The 23,253-nt window shown below is 42.3% G+C and overlaps 1 protein-coding gene across 1 annotated transcript in view; it reads left to right on the forward strand.

The window, feature by feature from the left end:
- TTC33 (tetratricopeptide repeat domain 33) overlaps nucleotides 1–21,749 on the forward strand; it is an 87,159-nt gene extending 65,410 nt beyond the window's left edge. The window contains exons 4-5 of the mRNA XM_006277873.4: nucleotides 3,291–3,422; nucleotides 16,271–21,749. Of these exons, the coding sequence (XP_006277935.1) occupies nucleotides 3,291–3,422; nucleotides 16,271–16,624 (486 nt within the window). The 3' untranslated portion in view covers nucleotides 16,625–21,749. The remainder of the gene's footprint in view (nucleotides 1–3,290; nucleotides 3,423–16,270) is intronic.
- The last annotated feature ends 1,504 nt before the right edge of the window (nucleotides 21,750–23,253 follow it).

The following is a 23,253-nucleotide window of genomic DNA, read 5'->3' on the forward strand; positions in this document are numbered from 1 at the left end:
TGGGACAAGAGAAAGAAAGCATTAAAAGATGATGCCTGGTACCTGGATGATAAGGAGGTTAGTGGTGGTGCCCCCTACTGGAGAAAGGAGGAAGTAAAATTGTTGGGAAAGTAAATAAAAGTTTTAGGTTAAGTCATGTTTCATTTAATTTGGAGATGAATTGTCCAGGAGGAGGTCATGACAGGAAAATAACTCTGCTTGATCTGCTTAAAGTTTTTTTATGGGGGGATAGGCAGTTAGAAATGAAACTTTGGCTGCGAACAGATAATTTGATATGGAAATAACTTAAATACAATGAGTGCAGCATTATTATACCAACTTTCTACAAAATAATTTTATAGGGAAAAACAGTGTTTGAAAATGTTTCAAACAGCTGCTCCTATACTCAAGTCAAGACTTGGTCACTGGAGGCCAGATTCTATTCCACTTAGGTGAATAAGTGGACTTGAGTGTCTTTTCCACTCTGCAGTCAGTGGATTAGTTCCCATTCTTACTTACTACTCCTTTTCCTTACTACTTTTTTGTGACTCAATCTTAAAATAACAGCGTGTTACCAAAATGGATTTAATGGATTTTCAGAACTTGGACAGTACAACAGAATCACATTAAGATGCCTAAGTCAATCTGGAAGCTTAATGGCCACGTCTACATGTTCATTAATGTGCCGCAGTAAGTACGGTAATTAGTTCAGTAATTATGGTGCATTAAGTTCAGTACCTCTAATAACAGGTACGAACTTAATGTGCCATAATCAGCGCTACTGCACATTAGCACAGATTAATGCTTTGTATGTGGCGCTTAATGCCCATTGGATTGATCTATTGTGCATTAGCACGGTTTATGCCAGCCATGCTAATGGACAGTAGAATTAGTCCAGTGGGAATTATGCATCTTGTGTAGACATGCCCCTTAGGTAACATCTACTAGAATTTGTCTCTAGATATTAGCATGCGGTATGCTATTCAAGTATGCATAAATGCTACCAGATGTATGGGGCATGAAAGAGTACAAGTAAACTATGTCAGAATTCTGTCTTGATAGAATTAATCCAGTCTGAGCAGAACAAAGACTTAGAAAAGTAGGGCTGGAAGGGACCTCAGGGGGTCATATTACAGGTGCACTTACTACTTTTTATTCAAGTTCTGCTACCACAACTGTGAACTGCCAGTAGCAACAACATCACGGTGTCTATTTCTTTATTTAATTTTATTTTTATACCTGTTTGTTAGTGCCCTTATTAGTCACTATTACAATTTCCCTTTTCCTTGCTAATACAGTTAAATTGCACCTCAAGACTTCTAATCAATATCAAATCCAAATGTCCAAAGCAGTCTGATGTTTCTGTTTGAAGATGAGAAGGAAGGATAATAGTCTCCAATATCAAACCCTTTGATTAAAATGATGTGACATATACAGGTCTTACTGATCTGTATTGTTTTGCGTTTGTTCTCAACTCCTAGTGAGAGCAATTAAAACAAATACAACTCTTAAACTTCACCAGAAAAATAAACACATTTCTTTCCAACTGGTATCTGGTTTATTCGCATAAGTTAGGCACTGCTTTTTGAAAATCTAACTCTTAATTGAAGGGTTTGATTTTAATACCATTTGTGCTAAAGCCTAAATTAAAAAAAAGTTCTAGTATTTTCTAAAAGAACATCAGTTTAAAGAAAATATAGATCCTATTTCAGCCTGGCTTCCCTCTAGTAGCAGGGCACTTGATGACAAAATTTAAAAAAGAAAAAAAAAAGGATGCATTTATTATTATGCAAAATTATGCATTTTCTCAGAAGAGTTTCGGCCACCTATTAAACTCTTCCAAGACTCATTGGGTGGAATTAAACTGACCAATAATTATATAGAAGTCTAGTCCTACAGCAATATACCAGTATTGGAAAGCTATGCTAGTTAATGTTTCTGTTGAGCATTATTAGCTGTCTGAAATAAAGATGTCTTTAACTTTTTCTGTGTTCATTCCAGTAATATTTGAGCACCTTGCGGGGTAGGAGTGGGGAGAGATTTAAAAAACCCATAGACTTTTTCCCATCTGCCGACAGTGGGAGTATATATCATGGAACATCTACATCAGAGAAATAGGTTTTACATTTTTGTATATGAAGCCTAATCTGCCCATCAAATCATTTTCGTGATTGTGGCTCAGCTGCTGAGAGAGTGACTTCCTACATGACTCCTACTTTTGTGGTGGACTCTTCTACTGTGTCAGTGGAATGTAATTGTCATTATTTATACTCACCCATATTAGCATAAGTAGTATGGAAGCATCTGAGATAGTGATCTCCAACTGAGGCTGTCTTTCAGTAACTTGCAACAGTTGCACGAAGAGAAAGTTGAGACAGAATTGTTGAACTAGTTTTGTTCCTGGTTTTGCCACTCGCTGGTCTTTCCAAAATGACTGTACTGGTAGGCATATCCCTTCACCAGCCTGGCCCTATGAATTGGGGATATTGTAGATTCCATATTCTTTGCAGGGTTGGATTCCTTACCAGTGCTGCCTCTCACCCCAGGATGATGGTTTGCGAACTGAGGGTATACAGCATAGCAGCAAACAGCTATGTTATGACTGCTAATGTGCTCCAGCTGAGTGGGGTACAGTGCCCTTTGAACGAAAAGCTGCAGCAAACAGTAGCACATCTCATCCTTCGCTTGGCAGTCAGCTGTGAATTAACTGGGTTCTGGATCATGCAGATGTGGAAATTCTGGGACCTGCTTATTTATTTCCTTTTGTAATGTACTTTTGAGATAGGGAATGAAAAGTACCAGGTTGCTTTGAAAATGCACAATTTTTTTTTAATGAAATGTTTGTTTTAAAGGCAGTCTGAGTTTTAAATTCAAATTTAAAAGTAAATAGCTCTTATGTACCCTGTATCTCTGTCACTTTTCCCCTCCTTAAATTGATTCACAGCCAGGGTGCTATGAAATACTTTCAAGGGTGTCATGGGGTGCTGCACAATGTTAGTACTGCTAGGCCTTCAAACATAATTCACAAGATAAAGCCAGAGATTTCCAATAGAATCCATAAATCATTCTGACCTGCTGTGGCTTCTCTGAGTTCTTTGCAGTAGAATTGCTCTAATATTTTTCTCTAGTCAAACAAGCAAGTGAAAAATTAGACCTGGCACTTTCCAAAGGGTGCTTTGAGTCTAAAACAGGTTGAGAACTACTGTTCTAGCAGAAGGCTGCTGTCAACAAGCCTGTTATAATTCTTTGTGAACTGCTTGAGATTTTTCATTGTTCTTGACTAACTTGCATTTACATCTTTTTTTCTTTAGGTCCTGATGTCTCTGCATGAAATGTTTCCAGCGGTACATGCAGCAGAAATAGCTGTCCAGAGAAATCCCCGTTCTTGGGAGGCATGGCAGACGTTGGGGCGTGCTCAGCTTGGATTAGGGGAAATAGTATTGGTAAGAAAATGGCCCTTATCTGAGAACTGAAACAGCAAATCATATATTCAGAATCCTGGGTAGTAGAATGAAAGGATCAACATGTCAGAGTAATTTAATTTCCTCATAAAACCAAAATATAAATAAGGGATACAATTATTGTTCCTTCTCTCCAGTAATCTCTTTCACTTCTTTAATAAGTGATTCTTTTGTGGTTTTATTGTTGGGTTGTTGAAGACCTGGCTAGGTCAAAGCCAGCTGTGTCATGCTCTTGTTTACATAAAGGCTTTGTCCATTAGCATAATTTGTACTGATGTAAGTGTATAAATGTAGACTTGTAGCTGGTTGTGGTATAGCTGTGGAGCTTATCATGGTCTGGAACTGGAGTGAGTTGTACCTGTTCATGGTTTATTTCGGTACATTTTGTATACACTAGTTATTAGTACCCCTGCAGCTCCATCGATGGCTAATACAGCAGCATAAATGAGGCTATTTTCATCTCTGTAAGAAGTGCATGTATTCAGCAAATTTGTATAAAAGCAAGGTTGTGATGTCCTCTCCATTAGAAGGTACAATTTGGGGGAGGGAACAGGGAGCCAGGTATTGTAGCTCTCTATTATACTGACTTTGACAATGGTAAGTACATTTTATATTGAGTTTGAGATGTATGTATGTGTGCCCAGGAATAAGTATAATAGATGCTTTGTTTTATTTTATTTTATTTTAATTTTATGTGTGTGTGTGTATTAATTGTTTTATTAACTGCTAATTGTTTTATTTTATACATTTTCAAACCTGAGAAATGAGTAGAATTACACTCTGTACTTTTACTCAACTGCACCCAGACACACCTTTATTTGTTAGCAGCTCAGAAGCAGGTCTCAGGAAAGCATTTGAAGGAAAGACTGGTGATGATCTAATCTGGTTCAGGGAAGCATTCCATGCATAACAGTTTATCATGGAAATAGTAAATAAATGAGCAGACAGAGTCCATTGGAGCAAAGTGCAGAATTTCTGAGCGCTGTGTATCAGGATAAAATTATAAAGGTAAAACTATCCCAAGGAAAAATTCTTATCATTCATTAGACTTAATGAGCCAGGCAGGAGTACATGTGAAACAGTAGGAGTGATTGATAAAACCCCTCTCAAATATCATTCAAATCAGCTCTCCTACAATGAAAACGATGTGGGATACCCATTGTTTACAATATCAGTGCCATGTATATCTGTATATCTTTGTACGTGGTTTTCCAGCAGAGGACTACTAAGTAGAACTACTGGTGAAAAACAAAGGTTATGGAAACAAAAGACCGTAAGTAAAGCAATTGATAAAATAAATAAGTTAACATTATTCTGACATTTTCTAATATAAGTAGTTATACAACTGATAAATATCACAACAGAACATTTAGAGGAATTTCACCATGCTCTTGGAAAAACAAAAGCTAGAACAAGTGGGTTGATATTTCTCAAACCATTCTTGAGAAATCTTTATCAACTTCTTGAGGTTTATTGGATCATTCCAGGTTGGGTCCTTTTGCAAACTCAATAGGAATCAAAGCCTATGCTTTATTTGAAAAGAAATTGTATAAATAATAAATGGTTAAAGATCAAAAAGTTATTTTAAAGAGATTTTAAATGAAAGTTCATCTTTTGATATTAAGACAGCAGAAAACAGTACACTTCACTCCCAACTTATTTAAAAGCCATAAGGCTGATGTGGCCAGCAATAACATCTTTGAGTTTTCTAGTGCTTATAATTCTCTATTTACATTTTCTAGTTAATCAGTATGCAATTTTCAATAGACTTGAGAAGTTCTAACTTGCAGATAGAATTGGGGCTTTGTGTAAATGTCAGATAGACTCTACTTTTTATCTTTTAAATTTAGGGGTTGACTAAAGAAGGCTGAAAGGTTGATTAGTAGGGCTGTGTGAAACTTTGGTGGATGTTTAAGTTCGGAGGTGTTTTGGTGCCCAAAACACCAAATCCAAAATGAAACAGAAGGCTCCAAAATGAAATAGATTTCATAGATTTCATGAAACCATCCGAAACATTTCAGAAAATTTTGGAGTTTCGAAGCTGGGCTTGCAGGGAAATAGAAACTAAGAGGAGGAGGGGGAAAGAGGGGCAGAAGGACTGCTCTGATATTGACATCTGTAGCTGGCCAGTGTCTGCGATCCATACCTGAGGTCCCTTCCAATCCCAGTGCTCTGGGAGAGGGACAGCAGCCTGCTGTCATCCCGCTCACAGATCTGGGGGCCTGTGCCACCCAGGAGGAGTCTGGCACAGACCCGCAACCTGCCTGGGGGCGCAGGCCCCAGATCTGCATGTGGGATGACAGCATGCTGCCGCTGCTGGCTGAGGCCAGGGCAAGCACCAGCACCAATCTTCCCAGTGCTCAGTGCAGGCTGTAATGAGCACCAGTCCTGGCCGGCAGCAGCAGCCTGCTGTCATCCTGCATGCAGATCCGGGGGCTCGGATCTGGCACAGCCCTCCCGGGGAGGAGTCTGGCACAGCCCTCCCGGGGGATGCGTCCCCTGGATCTGCATGCAGGATGACAGCAGGCTGCTGCTGCTAGCAAGTGATATGAGTTTTTTGCTTTGAACAGTTTGAGGTGCAGTTTCACAGAATCCCCTGCACCTATCTCCTCGAAACTTGGCAGGCCTTATGCCCTCAGAAGGGGCTACCATCCCTACAATTTGCATCCAAATCAGGCAAGTAATGACAAAGTTATAAGCATTTTAGTGATTCCCCATTATAGCCTATGGCCAAATCATCGAAACAGCGTCGAAACTCCGAAACAGATTCGACCAAATCAAAACGGAAGAGTAGTCCAAAACACCAAAATGAATCACTGTCCCTCTGAAACAGCCGAATCCGAAACAAAGTCAAAACATAGCTGTTTCGCACAGCCCTGTTGATTAGTTTAGGGAGCCAGAGACCTGGGAGCTTTAACTATAAACACCAGATTATAACTAAACTCTATCCAATAGCCTGTTCATACTATTAATTTCTGTTCTGTCTTCTGGTTATGATTTTAAAAAATCAAGTAAAATTTTTGAATAAAACATAAAATGAGAATAGTCCCTTTTCACAAGCAGTTTCCTTTACCACATTGCTATAACTCCAGTCCTTCTTGCACCCTAGCTCTCTGTCTCATCTCATGACCTACACCTTGGCTAGAATTTTTTTTGTTGTTCTTAATGTACTGTCTCCTTCATACATTTCCATTATAAGCCCCACTTTCCTCTAAACAAGTCTATTTTGTGTGAATTGTCACAGATTTGGGTTTTTACCAAAGATGGTTTTTTCCCCCATGTAATGAAAACAATGCATTTCAGGAAAAGCAGCTGGGGGTGAGAGAAACTAGCTTTTTTACTTTTTGAAAAAACATCTGGTTCGTTGCTTTCTTTTAGGAAAGCCAGGCCAAAATATGTTTCCTTAATCTGCTAGATAACTGGCATATTTTAGGAAGATTCAGTGTTTTTTGCATGTGGTGTTTTCATTTATTTATTTATTTTTGCTAAAGACGTTAAACTTGGCAAAAGTCTGTAATCTCACTTTTGGACTATGAAATTTGTAGTTTTACAAATACTTTGTTGTTCAACACTGGTGAATTAACTACTGTGTTCCTATTGAGTTTAATTGATATTGTAAATCCATAGCAGAATTTAATCGGGCAAGACTTTCTCATTTCTTAAGCTCCTGAGCACAACTAGTAGGGTTTGCAGACTTAGAGCTTGCAGTTTTTATAGAGTCTCTGCTGGTGTTTTACATGGCTAATGTACTACTAGTTTAGAGACTCAGATATTCCTATTTTGTAAACAAAAAAGTATCAGAGTAAGTTGTATATCACAAAATAAGCTTCTGGACAGAACTTTACTACACCGTAAAGTTGTATTTGTGCAATTTAAGAAGGGGACCCTAAATTTAATTTATCTTTATATTCATAGATATTAGGGGCTAAAAGGGTCCTAACAAGAACATCAGGTCCAGCCCCCCTGAGCTTGGCCAGGAAAGATTGCTGGTCCTATGACCCCAGCAAGGTGTGTCCCCAGATGCTTTTTGAAAATTTCCAGGGTAGGCAATTGTACCACCTCTGGGAGAAGTTTGTTCCAGACCCTGGACACCTGTAACACAAAAGTTTTTTTCTTATGTCCATTCTAAAGTGATCTTCTAGGCGTTTATGACCATTATTCCTTGTCTTCCCCTGGGCAACCTTAGTAAACAGTTGCTCCTGAAGGCCCTGATGTGCGCCCCTTAGATGCTTGTAGGCTGCTACCAAGTCCCCTCTAAGTCTTCTCTTCTCCAGGTTGAACAGTCCCATGTCATTCAGCCTCTCCTTGTATTGTCTGCTCTCCAGACCTCTGATCATACGTGTACCCTTCTTTGGACTCTCTCAAGCTTCTCTGCATCCTTCTTGAAATGCGGTGCCCAGAACTGGACACAGTACTCCAGTTGTGGCCTCACCAAAGCAGAGTAGAGCGGGAGGATGACATCCTTTGTCTTGCTTAAGATGCATCAGTACATGCATGCCAGCATCTTATTTGCTTTGCTGGCTATGGCATCGCATTAGTGGCTCATGTTCATTCTGTGGTCTATTACAATCCCCATGTCCCTTTCAGTTGTGGTGCCAGCAAATGTAGCGTCACTGAGCCTGTAAGTGTTGTTGCAGAATGTTTTTCCCCAGATGGAGCACTGTACGTTTCTTGGTGTTAAACATCATCAGGTTTTGATCCACCAACTTGCAAACCTGTCCAGGTCAGCCTGTATCCCTAGCCTATTCTCCAGTTTGATCACACTCCCCCATAATTTAGTGTCATCCAAGAACTTTGCCAATACGTTTTTAACACCTGAATCCAAATAATTAATGAATAAGTTGAAAAGCAGCAGTCCAAGTACTGAACCCTGAGGGTTCACTGGTCACCATGCACCATCTTGACTCAGTTCCATCTATTAATACTCTCTGGGTTCTGCCTTGGAGCCAGTTTCCTAGCCACTGGACGGTTAAGTTGTTGAGGCCACAGTTCCCCAATTTTACCATGAGGACGTCATGGGAGACCAAGTCAAAGGCCTTTTTGAAATTCAAGCATATGACCTCATCTCCCTTATTCAGGCAGTGTGTTACCTAATCATAGAAGGGAAATGAGGTTGGTCAAGCATGACCTACCCACAATGAAGCCATGCTGGCTATCTTTTACAAAGCTATTTTTAGTTAGCCTATCACTAATGGATTCTTTGATAATTTTTTCCAGGATTTTTCCAGGGATTGAGGTCAAACTGATTGGCCTGTAATTCCCTGGGTCCTTCTTCCTTCCTTAAAGATAGGCATCACATTGGCCCTCCAGTCTTCTGGAACCTCTCCTGAACACCACAAGTTCTCAGATAGCTTTGCCATTGGTTGTGTAATGATGTCAGCCAGTTCTTTCAGCATTCTCAGGTGTAGTTCATCCGGTCCTGCTAGTTTGTAGATATCCAGCCTCTCCACATGCTTCCTCCCGATATCTTCATCAACTATGAGTGGGTGCGCACTCTTACCTTGACTGGTGGAATACCAATGCAAAGTATTTGTTTAGGAGTTCGGTTTTCTCTTGGGTGTTGGTTATCAGCTGTCCCATTTTGTTCAACAGGGGTCCTACATTTCCCTTATTTTTTCCTCCAACTTTCTACATATCTAAAGAAAGACTTTTTATTGACAAAGCCTACCACCATCTTGCTTCTTAAACTTTATCCATCAATGTTAATTATTTTGCCCTCCATTTGGGTTGAACTCTGCCATTATGAATGTCCTAAACTCTAGACATCCTTGCTGTGTACCTCAGGGAATATGTTAAAAGATGTGCATTAGTCATGAACTTTTTTAGGTCTGTAAGAAAATTATCAAAATACAGTGAGCTTTAGATGGTCCTTGTTACCAATATTTACATGCAAAACACAGAATTTAAATCTGGTCTGAACTTTTACAATGCCAAGTGGGGAAAAAAACTGTATCAAGACCAGAATCTAAAGGTTCCTTCTTACTTCTCACATCAGGTGCCAACTCTTATACTGCAGTATATTGCTCTGTTACAACATAACTAATCATGGATCCTAAAAGGATTCCAGATAGAGTAACCTAATTTGAGTAAATAGAAATGCAAAGATGTAATAATGAGAGGAAATGCCAAAATAGTAAGTGTCCAACTGTAATCTTTGTGGAACATCAAAATGTTTAATTTTTCCACTCTAAAGCACCAGAGATCAAGCAGCTACCTAGAGAAGCTGAGGATCTCTATCCCTGGATATTTTCAAGAGCTGGCTGAACAAGCACTTGGCTGGAATGGTTTAGTCAAGCATGAACCTGTCTAGAGGAGGGGGCTGGACTAGGCAACCTTGTGAGGCCCCTTCCAACACTACTGCCTTATGATCCTGTTATCTCTGTTGTTACCAGCCATGCTGCTGCAACCATGATGGAATGAAGCATATCTCAAAACTGGTTGTGATAGTGCTGTACGGAATTATAGCATTATATTTAATCACACTGTACTAAGATTCTTTCCGTCTAAGGAAAGATTATTTTATAGCCAGTAAAGTTTCTTTGAGCACAGTAGTGGAATAAGTTAGAATTAGAAGTGGCTGTGTCTTTCATATTATAGCTGTAGAGACAGTCAAAAAGTCTGAGGCTGATTCATTTCAATCTTTACAGGTTAGTCATTGATGCCTACACAGTCAGATGGGTGGCAAATTGGCTTGATGGTCGCACCCAGAGAATGGTGGTGGATGGGTTGTTTTCGACCTGGAGGGATGTGGGCAGTGGAGTTCCCCAGGGCTCGGTCCTTGGACCTGTGCTATTCAACATCTTTATCAGCGACTTGGAGGTGGGCGTGGAAAGCACACTGTCCAAATTCACTGATGACACAAAGATGTTGGGAGAAGTGGGCGCACTGGAGGGGAGGGACAGAATCCAACTAGATCTGGACAGGCTACAGAGGTGGGCGGATGAGAACAGAATGGAATTCAATGCAGACAAGTGCAAGGTGCTGCATCTAGGGAGAAGGAACCTGCAACATACCTATAGGCTGGGGAACACTCTTCTCAACAACACAGTGGCTGAAAGGGATCTTGGAGTCATTGTTGACTCCAGGATGGACATGAGCCACCAACGTGAGGAAGCGATCGGTAAAGCTAACTGCACCTTGTCGTGCATCTACAGATGCATTACAAGCAGGTCCAGGGAGGTGATCCTTCCCCTCTGTGGCACTGGTCAGGCAGCTGCATTTGGAGTACTGCGTCCAGTTCTGGGCACCGCACTTCAAGAGGGCTGTGGCTAACCTTGAGAGTGTCCAGAGGAGGGCCACTCGCATGGTCAGGGGCCAGCAGGTGTTGCCCTACAAAGTTACACTAAAGGGCCTGAATCTACTCAGCCTCCACAAGAGAAGACCAAGATGGGATCTGGTGGCTGTCTATAAACTCACCAGGGGGAACCAACAGAAAATAGATGAGGCTCTGTTCCCCTGGGCACCATCTGGGATAACAAGGAATAATGGCCACAAATTGATTGAGAGCAGGTTCAGACTTGATATCAGGAGGCATTAATTTATGGTTAAGGCTGCCAGGCTCTGGAATGGGCTCCCAAGGGAGGTGGTGCTCTCCCCTACCTTGGGGATCTATAAGAGGAGGTTGGATAGATATCTGGCTAGGGTATTATGATCCCAGCACTCGTTCCTGCCCAGGGCAGGGGGTCGGACTTGATGATCTGTTCAGGTCCCTTCCAACCCTAGAAACTATTAATTCAATCTTTACAGGTTAGTCTAAACTGCATAGATTGAACCAATAAGCAAATGAACAGACATTCACTTTTGATCTGAATCTGCAGCCCCATGCCTGCAGTGGCCCAGGCCAGAAGCTGAGAGGCGCTATAGCACGCCTCCCTACTTGGCCAGAGCAGACAGCTTGGGCCAAGGCTTATCCCACCCAACACGAGATTGTGGGGTTTGTTGGGGAGGCTCAAAGCATCCTGGGATGCTGGGGGGGCTGTGAGTTAACTGATTTTAGGTTTCAGTCAGTTTATTGAACTTGTCCCAGGTCCCCTCTAGATTCAAGTTAAGTCTGATACTACATCCATCCAGGTGTATCTTAAACTGCTTTCAAAATGGCTGAAGCCAGTTTATGTGCACTGAACTTCTGTTGTGTTGTGTCACAGCTTTGAACCGGTTTCCAATCACTTATAGCAGTTTATGTATAAGTACTGTCCCTAGCCTCTATATTCATATGCATATTAAAATACCAGTACACCAGTCTTCAAAAGTCAGAATTTGATTTATTTAGTCATTGAGCTGTTCTTTTATTCAACTTTTTATGTTTTTTGTTTGCAGCTTAGGGTGAAATCCATATATTTATTGGGTTTTTGATGTAAGTTGGAGTATGTGAAGGCCTTCAATACGGTATCCCACCCCATACTGGTGAACAAATTAAGAGGTTGTGACTTGGGTGACTACACAGTCCGGTGGGTGGCAAATTGGCTAGAGGGTTGTACCCAGAGAGTGGTGGTAGATGGGCCGGTACCGACCTAGAAGGGTGTGGGCAGTGGGGTCCCGCAAGGCTCAGTCCTTGGACCGATACTCTTCAATGTCTTCATCAGTGGCTTGGACGAGGGAGTGAAGTGTACTCTGTCTAAGTTTGCAGATGACACAAAACTGTGGGGAGAAGTGGACACACTGGAGGGCAGGGAACAGCTGCAGGCAGACCTGGACAGGTTGGACAAATGGGCAGAAAACAATAGAATGCAATTTAACAAGGAGAAATGTAAAGTGCTGCACCTAGGGAGGAAAAATGTCCAGCATACCTACTGCCTCGGAAATGACCTGCTCGGCAGCATGGAAGTAGAAAGGGATCTCGGAGTCCTAGTGGACTCCAAGATGAACATGAGTCGTCAGTGTAACGAAGTCATCAGCAAAGCTAACTGCACTTTATCGTGCATCAGCAGATGCATGACAAACGGAACCAAGGAGGTGATACTTCCCCTCTATTGGGCCCTGGTCAGACCACAGTTGGAGTACTGCGTGCAGTTTTGGGCGCCACGCTTCATGAGGGATGTGGATAACCTGGAGAGGGTCCAGAGTAGGGCCACTCATATGGTTAAGGGCTTGCAGGCCAAGCTCTACAAGGAGAGACTAAGGCACCTGGACCTCTTCAGCCTCTGCAAGAGAAGGTTGAGAGGTGATCTTGTGGCTGCCTATAAATTCATCATGGGGGCGCAGAAGGGAATTGGTGAGGCTCTTACTCACCAAGGTGCCCCTGAGGGTCACAAGAAATAATGGCCATAAGCTAGCAGAGAGCAGATTTAGACTGGATATTAGGAGGAACTTCTTCATAGTTAGAGTGGCCAAAACCTGGAATGGGCTCCCAAGGGAGGTAGTGCTCTCCCCTACCCTGGGGGTCTTCAAGAGGAGGTTAGATAGGCATCTGGCTGGAGTCATGTGAACCCAGCACTCTTTACTGCCTATGCAGGGGGTCGGACTCGATGATCTATTGAGGTCCGTTCCGGCCCTAACATCTATGAATCTGTCACGTGGCATACTGTCATTCAGTATGTTCTATCCCCAGCCACATTGCCAGTACTGCTCACTTTCTAGCAGAAAGTATTTGGGTTATTTGCCACTAAAAGTTGAAGGTAATGGAGTCTGGGGACACAGGAATGCAAAAGCCATACATTAGGGACCAGTTTATGGTACTTGTTGCAGCATTAACTTCCTTTCCATAGTCCTAGCTTCTTAGCTGGTAGTTCCCAGTGTACTAATGGCATCAATACATCTTGGTTGTTCAAGTTTCCAGTACTGATAGAAGGAGGATAATGTTGGATAACTTTCCATAATACCTCTGACTTTGCATGCATGCTTTTCTGGTTTCATGTAAGGCAGTCCAGGGCAGCTTCTCAGAAAGGAGTGAAAAAATAGCATGTAAGTGCAAATTAATATATCTAAATAAGAAGGATCTGGAGATGAGAAAAAAGAAATGATCATATGCTGGGGCACAGCATGGAGCAAGAATATAGATATATTATTTTTTTAACATTTTTTTTTTCATTTTTAAAAAAAATCTTGTAAAGATGATGCGAGTGTGAGTGGAGGCTCCAAAGAAAAGAAAATGTAAACTTTGGATTTAAAGACATTAGTTCAAGACCTAAGACCACTGTCAAGTGAGATTTTCTGAGTCAGATCTTATTTTGCTAACAGTTAAAACTTGTCTGTCAGAAAACTGTCTTTTGGTAAATTCAGTTCCCATCATTGCAGATGTAATAGCTGAAAAGTGCAACCAAGAAAAACATATCCTTGGCTGGCTTTTCTCTCTGGCAGCATTCACTATAAAATGGGCAAATAAATCCGTTAGATAATATAACACCTAGCAATCTTTATACCTAAGAGAGAATTACAATAAGCATTCAGTGAAGAAATGCTGACACTTTGGAGCAGAAATAACCAAGGAAATGTGACTCAGTCTTTAAATTCAGGAAAGTGTTCCTCCTTTGTCAATCCAATAGCTCACAAATTTGGAGCTAAATAATAAGTTGGTACAAAGTGAATACTTTTCAAACTGTTTCAGAGTATTATAGCTGCTGCTGATGCAGTCAGAAATTAAACTTCTTTTTTATAGCTTATCATGTAATTTACTTGAATGTGGTGGTTAGGGGAACTAAATGCTGGTTATTTTCATAAACTCTTGACCAAATATATAATGATAAGATTCTTTGTAAACTCAAAAAAATAAAAAAAGTTTGTATAACACATTTAAGTGAGGCATAATTCAGACTGCTTCAAAAACCTTCACCAATGCACCTCACTCCTAGACTGCTATAAAATCATAACACAGGTAGGTTTAAACTGATCTGGTACGGCTTTAGTTTTGGTGGTAATATCCTGCTGAATTTGCTTTGGGGCTGCAATCTACATTGATTAAAAATAGATGTTTGTTGAGAAAAAGAATAAAAGTTACTGTGGGCACATGTACATGTGCAATTAATGTGAAGCAATAAACTTGGAGCTTATTGCCCCCAGGCATGTCATTTGAATGTGTGCCTGGGATCACAGTTTGTTGAGCCAGGTCAGGGCAGCCCCGGTTGGCAGGGGGCCCTGGGGAGTCAGCCTACCAGTGCAGACCTGCTCTCCCCCAGCTCAGAATGTGAAGGGTGTTCCAGTTCAGGGCTAGCCAGCAGACAGCCCCTGCACGAAAGCACCCTTGTGCCCCATCCAGCTGAGGCAGCATCTACACGTACAATGCTGTGGAGTTAAAAGCAAGTACAAGAAATACAAGTACTATCCTGCTGCGGAGTTAATTAGTTTACTCCTGCCTAATAGGGGCGCACATATAGACGCACAGTGTTTACTGCAGAACTTATTAATCTACTCTGCAGTAAACGTCTTTTGTAGACACACCCTGTTTTATCTTTAGCACAGGTTGTTCCAGATTAGAGAAGGGAATCCTTGGCAGGACTAGATGATCTCTTGAGGTACCTTCCAGCCTTATTAATCTATGAATTTCTTTATGAATAACAAATATTTTGCCAGCTTTGGGTTTGTGTCATAGATTGCTTCAGTTTTTTATGTTTTTAGTCCTGCTCTTGATAGACCTTGATGTACAGTAACACATTTCTATTAGGAAAGTGAAATGTGATTGTGTATAACAGCGCTGCTTTTTTATGAGGTTCTTTGATTTTTTAGGAACAAATCTGAACAGTCCAGTTTTTTGCACTTTAAGTCACTTAAACTTTTTTATCCTAGTATAATCGTAGCATGCAAATGCTAAGTTTTAATCGCAGGTTTTCTGAGAAAAAGTGCTATATACTATGCTAAAATTAAGTTATTAAAGCTGCTTCTTGATATACTGAATGAGCCATTATTAACAATATAACTTCTATCTACCTATAAAACTTGATTTGATTATAATTGTTTTTTACAGTTCAGTAAATGTGAATAATCTTTTTTACAGACAGGTTTTTAAATGACAAGTCCCTCAGCTGAAGATTTTAAAATCAGATAGGATGCTGTTTGTTTTTATTTTGCACATCATGAGAAGTTGCAGTTGAAGACATTTCCTAGTCACAATTCAGATGACTTCTGACACACAAAGCTGGTTAAAATCAGTAAAATAACATAGTTTTGCAACAACTAAACTGTTCTTTTCCATGTGTTTGAACTTCAGGAAGTTTACATGCTTCAGAATTGGCAGAATGCCTCCCAAATAGGAAGGTTTTCCCCACATGAAAATACAATGTGCATTTGCAAGTATGTATCTGTACCTCTGACTTTTAAAAATGAGGCACAAATGTTATGTATAAAATAACAGTAGAAGTGCATGTTAGGGAAAATAGTGGAAGTGCTATCACTGACATTTTAAAGCTCAGCTGGATCAATGAGAATATACAGATATAAGCATCATTGGACTCTGACAGACATGGGGAGATAAAACCAAAACAGTGCTTTACCAGAAGAGGCATCGTGTCAATTTGACCCAGCTCGCCCAATGTCTGTATAGGTCACATATTTTGGTGTGGCTTTTTGGTGCTTTTATCTAATAGCTGATTAAATCAGCTATTAGATAAACTGCCAAAAAGCCCCAATGAAGTGTGCAAGCTATACAGATGCTGGGGAGCCAAGCCAAACTGTCATGATGCCTCTTCTGGGCATGTGCTGTGCATGGTGTGAGAGCCTGCTGAGCTGAAAGTAAGGTACTGTTTTGGTTGGGGGGGGGGTTGTTTTGTTTTGTTTTTTCCCCCATGTCTGTAAGCAGGCGTTGTCTCAGGCTGGCCTGAAGGTTTGGTTTCTCTTCTAATTTCTTTTATTAGAATTTTTTGACCCTTTTATTTAATGACAATTTCTCTGGTCATTTTTAGGCAATCAGAAGTTTTCAGGTGGCCTTGCACATCTATCCAATGAATCCTGAAGTGTGGAAAGAAGACCTTTCCTGGGCCAGAAAGCTCCGTGAGCAACAGAAGAAAGCAGCAAACCCTGAAGCAACACAAGCAATGGCAAAAGAAAAGTCTGCTACACAAGAATCTATCCCAGACTATGACTTTGAAAGTGATGAGATTGTGGCGGTTTGTGCTGCCATAGCTGAGAAGGAAAAACCCATGTCCGAAACTAAAACAGTGGTCATCGTGTCTGCTTCAGGCACAGTGGAGACTGTAACTGAAGAAGAGAAATGCGCTACAACTCTTGATGATAGCACTTTTATCAAAGCCCGATAGTGTAGCATAACCTTTTGCCAGTATTGCTTTTAAGTGTAATGTTATTTATCAAGCGTTTGAATGTCTTTTTAGCAGCAGAGCAAACTGGCAAAAGAGAAAAGACAGGAGGTGCTAAAGCAGTTTTTTCAGAGAAAAAGTGTTTTTATGTAGATATGAAAAAAGCAACAGATAAGCAAAGATCCAATTTCTCATTCCCTCCATACTTCTGGAGAAGGAAGCTAGTTGTTGATATTAAAACTCTTTTTTTTGGTAAAGATTACATGAAAATAATTTGAAACTACTAACTACATTATATCAACTCTGAGTTTATCCAACTTTGTTGCATAATTGTTCTGTATAAATGATGTCTGTTTTTTTTTACCTGTGCTTATTTATCTGTTACTTAAAAAGAAACCACAAAGGGAAATTTAATGAAAATGTTACTTCTCAATCCTTAATTATTGACATTAATTAGCAGCCAGTTCAGTGATGAATTTTATTTGGCGAAGTTTTTATTTTCATTAGTGTAGGGATTTCATTAAAAAGCTACGGATGATTGTGGATAGTCTTTGTTAACCCTGAGACTTCATTTCAAGTCCTTTGGGGTCAAGGGAATGTTTCATATTGTGTTTCAAGGGGCTTGAAGCCAGTGTATCATATGAGTTGTGCTAAACCACACTATGTTCAGACACTTTTAAACGTTAATCTAAATCTACTGAAGAAAGGATGCACAAATAGAAATGAAATTCACCTTCTGTTGACTCGTCCATTAGTACTGATACTTGACTTTTGCGTTATATACAGCACAGTAAAATATTGGGAGCACAATGAGGAAAGTATTAGGAATGCGACACTGAGATAAATTCTGAGATTCTTTACTTTTAATTTTTCTTAATGCAAGACTAAGACTTTTTCCGTTGAGTTTTTGATGCTATTAGGGGTGCACCGATAAAGGTTTTCACTGATAAAGGTTTTTTTGGCTGATACCGATGGCCAGTTATTAGCCAGCCATATCAGTCAATTACCACTCTGGTTGCCAATATGCAGCCCGGCAGCTTGGAAAGTATCATCCAGCCAGTAAATGTGTGTAGGGAAAGGGGTATGGGGGAGGGAAGAGACATGGGGTGGCGAGGGGGAGCATATTGAGGCCCCCGTGGTGAAGTAGAGAGCGGGCCAGGGGCAGGCAGGGGTGGGGTGGGACACAGGGTAGAGCTGTGGGCGATTCGTCTGGGGACAGCTCCTGGCTGCTGTGCACATCCCTATGGGAGGCATGTGCCCCCTGGACTTGTGCATGGGCTTCCTGTTGCAGGCTTGGGGCCAGGGGCTACACCAGCCTCTTCCCAGTGGGGTGCTGAGCTGCATCTGTACTCGGGGCAGACAGGGGACAGAGTGGGCAGCACTGGGAGGGTAGCTATGAGGTGGACTATGGCCACCCCAAAATTTGCCATAGGGCCCCCATAGCACACTTCCTAGTGCTGTCGCTGGCCACCTCACCACCGCCTGCCCCGAGTGCAGCCCTGGTTCAGCCCTCCCACTGGGAAGAGGCCAGCACGGCCTCTGGCCCCACGCCCACAGCTAGGAGCCCACACTCGCCCCATGCACAAATCGAAGTGGCACATGCCCCCCATGCTTCTCCTAGGAATGTGCACAGGAGTGGAGGATGCACCCTCCCCCAGACAAGCCACCCATAGTTCATTCCTGCCTCAGCCTGCCCCAACTGGGCAAAACCTGCCCCCGCCCCAGCCCCGCTTCCTCCTGCACTGCAGGGGCTCTTATCTCCAACCCCTCCCCTCTCCCCCCCCCACAGACTTACTGGATGGATGCTGCTCGCCAAACTGCCAGGCTGCATTTCTGCCTGTCCACGTGCATCGGTGACATTATTGGCCAAAAAAAGCTGATTGCTGATAATGTCAATTTTCCTTTTATCAGTCCCAATATGATGTGGACCAATAAACAGATGCACCTCTAAATCAAGGGTGGACAAAATATGGCCTGCGGGCCGGATTCGGTCCGCAAGGCCATTCTATCCGGCCTCCGGGGCCCCTAAAAAATATAGAAAATTAATATTTATCAGCCATTGGTTCCTGTCAAAAATTACAGGAATCAAGGACAGTAGGACCCATGGGAAGCCCTGGCGGGCTCCCACGACAGCAAGGCCTGCCCGGCCCCGCCCCCCCAACCCCAGCCAGGGCTTCTGGCCTGCAACCGCATGGCTGCTGTGGTGCCGGAACCGCAGGTAAGGGGGAAAGGGGGGGAAGGGAAGGTGAGGACCCTGGGCACGGAAGGAGCCCAGATAAAAGCGGCCCCGTGCCCGCTCCCTGCCCAACGCCCCGCGTTGCAGCCACTCGCAGCCTGCCTGGGGCTGCCTGTGCCTGCTCTGGACAGCCCTGCGCAGGCTGTGAGCGGCTTCAGCGTGGGGTGTTGGGCCGCTTCCACCCCCCCCATTCTCAGCTTTTCGCTGGGCTCCTTCCTTGCTCCTCCTTGGTGCAGAGTTAAGCAGCCCCTCCCCACCCCGGTGGTCAGTGCTCCCTGCTGCAGCCCATGCAGGGCTGTCTGGAGCAGGTACAGGCAGCCCCAGGCAGGCTGCAAGCGGCTGCAGTGTGGGGCATTGAGCATGGGGTGGGCGAGGGGCCGCTTCCCTCCCCCCAGCACCAGCTTGTAACCCAGGCCCACTGCCAGCCTGGGCCCCATGCCGGCACCAGGCAGTGTTTGCCACCACCGCCTCTGGGCTGCCCAACGCACAAGCTCTGGGCAGACAGCAGCAGCAAACACTGCTTGGCACGGCAAGCAGTGGGGCCGCCGGCACAGCCCCAACAGGTGAGTCCAGAGCCGGCGTGGAGCCCAGGCTGGCAGCGGGGGCAGGTTACAAGCTACTGCTGAGCGTGGGGGGGGGAAAAAGTGGCCCCTCACCCTGTGGCCGGTGACCCACGCTGCAGTCACTTGCAGCCTGCATGGGGCTGCCTGTGCCTGCTCCAGACAGCTGCACCTGCAGCAGGGAGCGCCAGCCATGGGGTGGGCAAGGGGCTGCTTTTCCCCACGCTCAGCACCAGCTGCAGCCCAGCCCAGCTCCACAGACCCCTGCCAGCCTGTGCCCCACTTTGGGCCACACTGGTTTTGACCCTGGGACATTGGTCCCAAGACATTTGGACATTGGTCCCAAGATGGTGACCAGGGGGCAGGGCACCTGTCAAGGGGCGGGTCTACCCATGCAGCCCTTGACAGCTTGCCAAGCCTGGGTAAGCAGCCCTCTGCCTGAAATAATTGCCTGCTCCTGCTCTAAATAATATGCCCTTGGACCCAAAAAAGATGATTGTTTTGTAGTTAGTAGGGTGTTATTCAGGATAGAATTGAGTGGACCCATCTCTTGATTTCTAGTTGAGATTGTTGTCCGTCGTCCCCCCCCCCCCCCCCCCCCCCCCCCCCCTTTAGGCACTGCTCAAAATTCTGGCCCTACTGAAGTTGGTGACAAAGCTTCCATTCACTTCAATGTAACCGAAGCTGACTTGGATATCTGTATTGTATACAGTTGCAGTCAGGTGGCTAATTGTCCAACTAAAGGCTACTTTTAGGAACTTGGTCTACCACACAGTTCCCAAAGAATCCAGTATAGTTATCATACTGACCTTGTATTAAAATACAGCTTTGTAGAGCAAACTTAAAAAAAAAATTAATCTGATTTAGAGCCAGATAAAGTTTTTCAAAGCTCACTGTCATATTTGTCATTTTATATTTTCGTTTGTATTTTTAAATGTGTACTTTTAAAAGCATTTTGCGGTAGCTAACATACGATGGAAAGATTCATTGACTCAGTTTATGGGTGAGCCCCATTACTGCGTCAGAGGATATTTTATAATCTGTACAAAAACTAGTAGTCTCTCCACTTTTCAAAGATAATAGCAAATGCTGTTATTGGGTGTCTGTCTTTACTAAATTTTCATTATTTTTTAGATGATAAACTGCTTCATATTTTTTATTGTCTTTTAAATATTGGAAGTAATTATAATGAAACTGAGTTCCTACGATAAATTTTAAAAATACATCTCATCCTGCAAAAATCAAAAGGCTTCATTTTCATTCACTCAATTCAGAATTGTTATTAATTCACAATGTACCTCCTGCTTATTGGGAAGGTTCTAATGTATAGAGTAGTCCAGGAGTGGGGAGTATAATATTTCCCTTCTCTAATTGGAAACTGGATAAATCTATTTATTTGTAATTTGAAAAATAAATCTTCTCCAGGCCTCATCTTTCATAGCACATGTTTCTGCCCAGGCAGCATTTTGGTAGCCACCTTCTGAACCTCTCAGATTTTATAATAGAACTACTAGCATATCTGCTTTAACTGAAAGCTTGTTCTGGGAGTAAGCTTTTAAAATCTTACTGATAAATCAATGATAGACATTTTGGTGTGGCAGAGCCCTAAAATGTTCCAGTTTACCAAAAAGAAAACTATTTTTATTTAAAATGATGATAAAGCAACGTATAGACAGTCATGGTGCATGAAAAGAATTTTCCTGTTATCTCTGAGCCCTAAGAAGATCACTTTACACAAGGGTAAATTTAGGCAGGTCTCTTCCAGCAACAGGGAAGTGCTCCGACTTGAAGATATATCCAAGAAGCTGTCATACTGCATTGGGGAAGTATGTTTGCTATGTCTCATTTAGATGGAGTTAGACTAATGACTTTGTACCTCTTTCCCTATTTTCTGCATTTTCTGCTTGAGTCATTGTGTAATCTCTTTATTCAAGGATGGAGAGGCTTGGCCTCCTACTCCAGACTTGTTCCCATTGAAATCAGTTATAAATTTCCCATTGATTAGAGTAGTGCAGGGTGTGACTCATAAGAGGGTGAACCAGTGTTGGACAGATTACTGAGCCTGGTTTGAGAAATCATCATTTTCATGCCAGTGGTCTTTCCCTTTGATGAAAATAGATTATTACTTCTAGGTGAGCAATATGGTTTTATGAGAGAACATCTAATACCATTTTTTTTTGTCATCAGTGTTTATTCCCAACTTTCTTAGTGTGCCAACTGGCAATATCCACCTTATTCTAATTTTGTATAGTGTGCTATTATTGCATATGTAGGTCTCACTTGTTTAATTATCTCCATCTTGTAAATAAAGTGTTGGCTTCCTTACCAGTCACTAGTGGCTCTTTCTTGTGCTGAGTTAGAAAGGTATACCATTGATTTTTTTTTTTTTAGTGTGTTATTTACTGTTACTTTGTTTCTGAATATATTTATACTACATTGTTGTAAACTTTTTTAAAATGCAGTCATCATAAGGAAAATAGTTACTGAAAAAATATTGCCAATGCTTTAAAAAGGTCGAACTTCTGGCCAAAGCAAGACCTTTAGCACCCAAAAGGGGGAAAGCATTTGAATTAGAAAGTAGGGGTCCATATTCGATTCAGATTCGGCCTGAATTGGGGACAGTGATTCAATTAGTTGATTTGGATCACTGTCCCTGATTTGATTCGGCCGAATCTGAAGATTCGATGCTGACTTGGAGAACCAGTGATTCAGCCATAGACGCAGCTTTAAATGTTTTTTCTACAGACTTCAAGGTACCAGGTGCAGCTTATGAATGCTGCAATGCTGGGGTGGATGGAGGGTCCCATAGCAGCGTGGGGGGGGGGGGGGCACATGCTCCCTGGCGGACCTGGAAGTGGACTGGAAGTGCTTCTGGTCCACTTCCAGGTCTGCTGCCAAGCATGCCGGGGAGCCCCCTGCGCTCCGGTGGGATGCGCCATCCACCCCAGCATCACAGCATTGATGAGCTGCCTGGTACCTTGAGGTATGTAGAAAAAACATTTAAAGCTGTGTCTATGTCTGAATTTTTCTGAAACTGTCCAAATTGATTCAGAGGGTTCCGATTCGATTCAGAGAGATTAGAGGGTCTCCTGATTTGATTTGGAGATTTGGCCACTGAATCGGGCCAAATCTCCGCCGAATCGAATCGGGGACCGAAGCTTCGCACAGCCCTACAAGAGGAATATCTGTGAAACCCACTTACACTTGAACATTTGGAAAGTATTTCCTCAAGGTTGTACAAGTAGCAATGGGAACAAACTTCAAGAGTTTCCAGCTGTGAAGGTTCTAAAATTATTTTGTAATTACTATTTGATTGCTTCAAGTCCAGTTAAAAAGCTCTAAAAAGTGTCCTTTAGCTTTATGGGTGCCATTGTGGCAAGATCAAGCATTAAAAGACTATTAGGAGATAGATTTTTGATTTGCATGTAGATTGCATGCTGAAAACTTTTAAGAAGCCCTACAATCCATTCAGAGGTGAAAATGAGAGAAATTTGAAGTAGTTAAGAGTAACCACACTTGCCACCAAGATAAATACCTTAAAAAGTGTTTAAATAGATTAAATTGGGAGAGAAGTGATGCTTTCCAATGACATTAGAAATTAAGTATGGATGGAGCACGCAATGTAGATAGTTATTTATTAAACCGTGTCACATTTGGAGCACATTACATAGGGAGCTGGCTGTCTATACCTGTCTGGTAACTTCCAGGTGAAGTTTTAAGATGCTGATTTGGCTTATGTGGAGCTCATAAGTACCCATATCCATTGAGTTATTGCAGGGGTAAAAGAAAAAAATATAACAAGCAAAGCAGGAGTGTGTGAGAGGACAGTAGAGAAG

The sequence above is a fragment of the Alligator mississippiensis genome, chromosome 3, assembly GCF_030867095.1.
Source record: "Alligator mississippiensis isolate rAllMis1 chromosome 3, rAllMis1, whole genome shotgun sequence".
Classification (NCBI taxonomy): Eukaryota; Metazoa; Chordata; order Crocodylia; family Alligatoridae; genus Alligator; species Alligator mississippiensis.